At 37.6% G+C, this 6,402-nt stretch overlaps 1 protein-coding gene across 2 annotated transcripts; it reads right to left on the bottom strand.

Annotated features, from left to right (window-relative positions):
* Positions 1-378: 378 nt before the first annotated feature.
* LOC116121990 lies at positions 379-5,700 on the bottom strand. 2 transcript variants are annotated; one of them, XM_031407899.1, is made up of 3 exons: positions 5,283-5,700; positions 3,536-3,670; positions 379-763 (listed from the first exon to the last, which is right to left on the bottom strand). In XM_031407899.1, the coding sequence occupies exons 1-3, from the start codon at positions 5,606-5,608 to the stop codon at positions 700-702; spliced, it is 525 nt and encodes a 174-aa protein (XP_031263759.1). In that variant the 5' UTR covers positions 5,609-5,700; the 3' UTR covers positions 379-699. The 2 variants fall into 2 exon arrangements, 1 of the variants encoding a protein (XP_031263759.1); XR_004126817.1 differs by lacking the exons at positions 3,536-3,670; positions 5,283-5,700 and adding an exon at positions 1,861-3,517.
* Between the last annotated feature and the right edge of the window lie 702 nt (positions 5,701-6,402).

Raw genomic sequence — 6,402 nt, 5'->3', positions numbered from 1 at the left:
TTAGCATTAGCATTTTACAAATCGGATACCATCTAACAATTAACGTTATATCCTCAAGGAGCTATACTGATATGAAAAAAGTTGTATCATAGTACACTCACCTGTGTTGAATAAAACTTTTAAGTTTTTCTACTCTAAAGAGCTCATTAATAAAATCTTTAACTTCTGCTCACATAACCTAACCAAATAAAAATAATTTGAATGAGATCTAGACTCAATAACTAACCAAATAAAAATAATTTAAAGAGATTAGAGACTAAAAGAAAGATTATAATAACAGCCCGTGTGATGAAAACTCAAATTAGTCACGTTCGACGGTGTATGATAAAGACATCCAATGATAAAACCTTTCAAATTATAGTATGAGATCCACCTAAATAAAGATTATAAGTTATCTGTCATAATACAATTTACAGCCAAATCATTATAAACACCATAAACACAAGATTCACCTCCACGGAAAGCCTAACATAATAATTCAAATACATAATATAACTTTTACTAATTAATTTCTACATATTAACACCCACATAAACAAAAATTAAATTACAGCACTAAATTATGCAGACTCATACTGTAAGCCACTCCAACATACTTTGTTCCTACGTCCAAACCAAGCAACCGCCCTCAATTTGAAACAACCACCAACATACTTTGTTCCTACGTCCGAACCAAGCAACTGCCCTCAGTTTGAAATTGTTACTCCAATGTACTTTGTTCCCACGCCCAAACCAAGCAACCGCCCTTGTTTTGCAACGTTTGCCTTAAGGATAGATGGAACAAGCGCACACAAAGTTAGTATTCAATTAAGCATTTTAAGCAGATAAACATAAACAATGTTATATAATTCAAAAAAAAAAAAAAAAAAAGGGTAAATCGTAATTTTATGACACCTAAAGGGAGGAAACCTCCCCAACACCCTGACCCTTTAGACACAACAGAGGAAAAAAAAAAAAAAAAAAAAGGGTAAATCGTAATTTTATGACACCTAAAGGGAGGAAACCTCCCCAACACCCTGACCCTTTAGACACAACAGAGGATCGAGGGAAAGCAAAAGAACCAAGCAAGCAAGTTGGCCCTGACACCCCCGATCATCAAAAAAAAAGAACCAAGCAAAACAAAGATGCATAATCCTTTACAAATTAGCCCACACCAGAGCAACAATGCTCTGCAAAGGAAACCCAAAAGCCTAAACCCAAAATACACCATTCTCTAACTAAATAAAATTGTCATTATTTGACATTTTTGCCCTCCTTTTGATTTTTTTAAACAAGGATTAACGTAAAATTAATATCACAAAATACTATATAGTATAATCATTATTGTCGTCCTCCTCCTCCTCCTCCTCATCACATATCATCACATTATTAAAACAAGAACAAAACCCACTGCCAGGCGCCCTAAACCCTGACTGTCAGTAATATGAAAACCTTTCGCATCAATCCGACCATGGATGCGGTTTCGAACCTGCCTGTGGATCAATGTCTTATGAAAGAACTTAGTATTCTGACCCCCTAAGTTCAGCCATTGAACACGAAATCGCTGCTTAAAAAAAGCCTCATCATCTCGACAAAAACTGAAATACTAGTTGGCAAGGTTCCTCTCACTCAGTAAAAAGGGGGTCTCGGTCCAAATTTGCTTGGATGTTGCCCACTAAGCACGAGCCTCAATCACCCTACTAAAGATATGGCTAGAATCCCTAACATGTAGAGATTTGAGCTTCCGTTTCAATAACCCCAATTTCTGCGTAAGATGGAACATAGGATTGCCTACAATAGACTCGTCCCAAACTGTTTGAACAAAATCCATAAAATCTGCATGATCAACCCAAAAATTTAGAAATTTAAAAGGGGATGGTACCTTGCCATGATGAGAGCCAAACCGAACAAACATAAAGTGATGATCTGAGACATCCCGAGGTTAAACTCTGAAACTATGGTCGGCCGATTAATGAACCAAGAAAGCGATGCAAAGACCCAATCAAGCTTCCGTAGAATAATCCCATCGCCCTGTTGCCTTTTATGCCAAGTATACCGAAGCCTAGTAAAAGGAAACCCAATCAACTTAGCATCATGACTACAGTAGCCGAAATCATCCATATAACCATACCACACAAGATCACCACCCACTCTATCAGAGGCTCCCAAAATGGCATTAAAATCACCCAACACAAACCATAGTAACCCTTCCGAATCAAACTCCGCCGCCTGATCCCTAAGGAAATCCCATAGGTTGCGGCGATTTCCCAGGGTCATTAGAACCATACACAAAAGTAATCCCGAAGGAGAACCCCTCTAAAACATAACCCTGCAAGTGACCTCTTGAAGAGAGAAATGAAGGCTATTCACAGAGTAAAGAGAAGGATCCCAACATACCAGAACTCAACAGGCAATAGAATCTGTCGCATTTGACAAACACTGCCATAAAGAACAAACTATCGAGACCACCGACTGTAGATGAAACTGCTAACCTTAGTCTCCAACAAGCCAATCAAACCCAAAGAAGAATAAGAAATATAATTCCTCACTGCGCGTTGTTTCGAGAAGTCGTTAAGGCTTCTAATATTCCAACTCCCTATCATTAGAATTGGGTTAGAAACAAGCTAAACAATCACTTGGGTCTAAGCCCCGCTTTCCCCGACCTTTCCCCTTTTCCAAGGGTGGCAGGGAAACTGATCCAAATAAAGTGGCATCTGACGTCTAGAGATCATCATTATGTAGAACAAGCGAGGAAAACCTGTTGGCAAAAGTAGATTGCCTACTCCCAAAACTCGTAAAGGAAGCCCGAGTGTTTTCCGTGCAATTTGTGAAACCCATAATGCAGTCCATCTCGTCTTCAATAAGAAAAGGCGTGTCAAGATCCGACCCAGAATTAGAGTTAGAGAATTTACCTCTACTGGCACAAATAGTTTGCTAATACGGGATCAAAGCGAAAGAAACATCTGTAACTGTAGCTTCACTAGAATGTATGGTAGTAGCCCATCCCGAAACTGAAACACAAACTGGTGTTGAAACATCCCTCTCTCACTCCCTATCCTTAATGGGATCAGTAGTAGCTAACTGTCTCAAAGGCTCACGGTCCTCAGATCGCACTGCAATACCACTCCCCGGTGCCTTTTGGAAGCTAATAATTGTCTTACTCTTACCCTGAGCCATAGGTGCAATAGGTACCTCTGGTTGGTGACAAACATGGCCAAAAAGACAACACTTGGGGCATCTCTTAAGAGTCCACTCATATTACATTGTAAGCTGTATGGGTTCAATAGATAACCGGCATTGAAATTCAAATTGGGGCTTGAGAGGTTTGGCTGCATCTATCTCAATGCATACCCAAACATAATCTAAACGAGTCCATTCAGAAGTTGTCTTATCACTCGACAACGGCCGACCCAACATAGAAGAAACCATGCAAAGTCCTTTGTGAGACCATAACAGATAAAACAGTCCATACAAACGAGCTCATACCGGAAACTCGAAAATGTGACTTTTATCAAAGGAAAACTGAGCATGCCATTGTTGGAAAACAATAGACTTACCCCCAAACATCCACGACCCTCTTTCTAGGATTGAATGCACCGCATCCTTGTCCCAAAATCTGAAGATGAAGAAACCAGTACCAGTGGACATAACATCCTTCAAACGCGCAGCTTCCCATGCACTTCGCAAATATTCTGTCAAGATGGCCATTAGCATTAACATTTTACCATTCAAATACAGTTCTCTAACTAAATAAAATTGTCATTATTTGACATTTTTATCCTCCTTTGTTTTTTTAAACAAGGATTGACATTAAATTAATATCAAGAAAAATACTATTACAATATAATCATTATTGTCGCCATCCTCCTCATCATCACATATCATCACATCATTAAAAACAAGAACAAAACAAAGCTTCTAAAAACCAAAGGCTGAACTTACCCTACTACCCAAACTTGAAACACAAAATCAAAGACAATTAATGATAATTATAAAAAATTATATTAATATAAATGAAATAATTTATATGTGATTAGAGCTGGGCATTTGGGAACGAACCCCAAAAGCTCAACTCTAAAACCCGGTCCTAGGACCAATCCTTGAGAGGACTGGACCTAGGAGGCTTGGTCCCAAAACGGGACCAGGCCTAAGGAGGAGGGCCCAGGCCCTCCACTGGGCCCTCCTCCAAGGTCCCAGGCCTAGGCCCAAAAAATTTTGTGTTTTTTCAATGTAGTCCCTACCAAATTACATAAAACCCCCTGTTAATTTTAAAATAATTATAAATTACGAGGGTTAAAATAAAATTTTACAAAATTTATAAAATAAAAAAAATCTTCCAGGTCTAAAAAATTTATAAAAATTTGTAAATTTTACTCCTAAAAAATACTAAAAACCCCCTATAAAATTTTGTTTTGCCCCCAAAATATAAAAAAATTCAGAGGGAAAAATAAAATTATCCAAGGCCCATGGAACCGGTCCTGGGCCCATGGGACCTGTCCCGATCAGGCCTAGGGCCTGGTCCGAGTCCTAGTTTTTCTCATGGGCCTGAGACCGATCCTAGGCCCATAAGTGACTAGTCTCATTCCCAAGGGACCAATCCCAAACGGGCCCAGGCCTGGGCCCGCAAGGGACCAGTCCCTTGCCCACCTCTAACACCTCTATATGTGATTAATAATTAAGAGAAGGCGGCCTAGAAAATTTTGTGTCTCACTTCCCTAATACTAAAGGCTGTTAATACCAGCATTGGACTCATGTATTAGTCTATTCACTTCCAGTTCAAGGATAACAGAGCCTCTACAAATTTCTTGCCATTTTCCTGTTTCTCTTTCTCCAATCAATTCCTCGCTCTTTAACTTTTATTATTCACTCTCACTAACAGTTAAACAGGAAATCACACAAACAATGTATTTTTTTTATAAAGTCCTCCACCTCTTTAAGTTTGTTATTAAACTTTTATTTCAAAAATAGCATTGCGCTTCAAACTTAATTTCTTTATTTCATAAAAAATTTAACTTTCTTTTAGAAATTAAATCTTTTAATTATTTAAAAAACAATGTGAATAAACTAGAAAACAGATGAAAATTTTGAGTCCAGGCTCCAGCAACACAAAAGGCAGCCCAAACAAAGCAATCCCACCACCATAAAACGCCATAAAAACTCATTCAGACAGTTCCAATCAAAGAAATAATAGACCCATTCCATTCCAAACAACAAACAATCAAATAAAAAATTTTAGTAAAACAAGAAAGTAGAAACGTAAAGATCTTGAAGCCAAAGATCTTAAAGCATCGTTCTTTGTCTTACCTTGGGAGAAAGACAACGCTGGCCATAGGAGAATAAGAAATTGGTGACGACCGATGACAGTTGGGTGTTAGGAAATAAGAAATTGGTGAGGATGGATGACAAGGCATATTGGGTTTTAGAAGTGATTGCTGTTGTTGTTGTGGAGGTTTTAGATGTGGCGTTTTATGCGGTAGCGGAGGTGGTGGTGGTTGATTTTGTGGAGGCCGTGACATTTCCGATGAGATCCATGGAGCACTTGTGAAATAGCAAGCGCTACCTCGCGGTGGGACTTCATAAAAAGAGAGCAACGATAAGATTGAAGAGAATGAAACGCACGTAGTTGTCATTATAGTCGAGGATTTTGGAGGGGTGGATGGCCAAGGTTAGGTTACAGAAAGAAAATAGGGGGTAGAGGATTTTTGGGGCGGCGGAATGGGGAAGAAAGATGGAAGGAGGATTGGTTGGGATTCTTTTAGGGTCTAGGGTTTAAAAAACTTAATTTTTTTTATTTACTAAACTGATTTTTAATAATAAAAAAATAAAAAACTGAATTTATTATTCTATACCTTATCTAAATGCTACAATAATTCCCATTCTCTTATCTAACCTAGGATAAGTTATCTTTATGAACATACTTCAGTCTCTGTCCATGTACCTTTAACATTCTCCGATTTGCTTATGTTATCTTTATGAACACTTGCTTAGCTTCTAATAATTTGCTTATTTATTGATTTTTATTTATTTAACTATGAGTATTAGCTAAATTAAAGAAATAACGAAATAGTTATCATTAAAAAGATTAAAGATAAATAAAGCCACAAGTAAATCAATCACTTGCATAATGTTACCGAAATTAGTAACATGCAATGGTGTTATTTCACGTCTTTGGAACCGATGTATTGTTTATTATAGAAAAGTTTTATGTTACAAATGTGATGTTGGTTGAAATTAGTAACATGTATTGTTGCGACCGTCTATACCACCTCCTGGAGACAAATTTTGATTACTTGACTCAAAACTAAATTAACAATGATCAATATAACCCATCTACAGTCGCTCGAAGAATTTCCTCAGAACCAATCAAACCAACCTTCAACAAGCAAACAAAGTAGAATATTATACATTAGTAATAAAAATGAAC

Source organism: Pistacia vera, unplaced genomic scaffold (genome assembly GCF_008641045.1).
Source record: "Pistacia vera cultivar Batoury unplaced genomic scaffold, PisVer_v2 Contig102, whole genome shotgun sequence".
Taxonomy (NCBI): Eukaryota; Viridiplantae; Streptophyta; class Magnoliopsida; order Sapindales; family Anacardiaceae; genus Pistacia; species Pistacia vera.
This window is presented reverse-complemented; position numbering and strand designations above follow the sequence as displayed.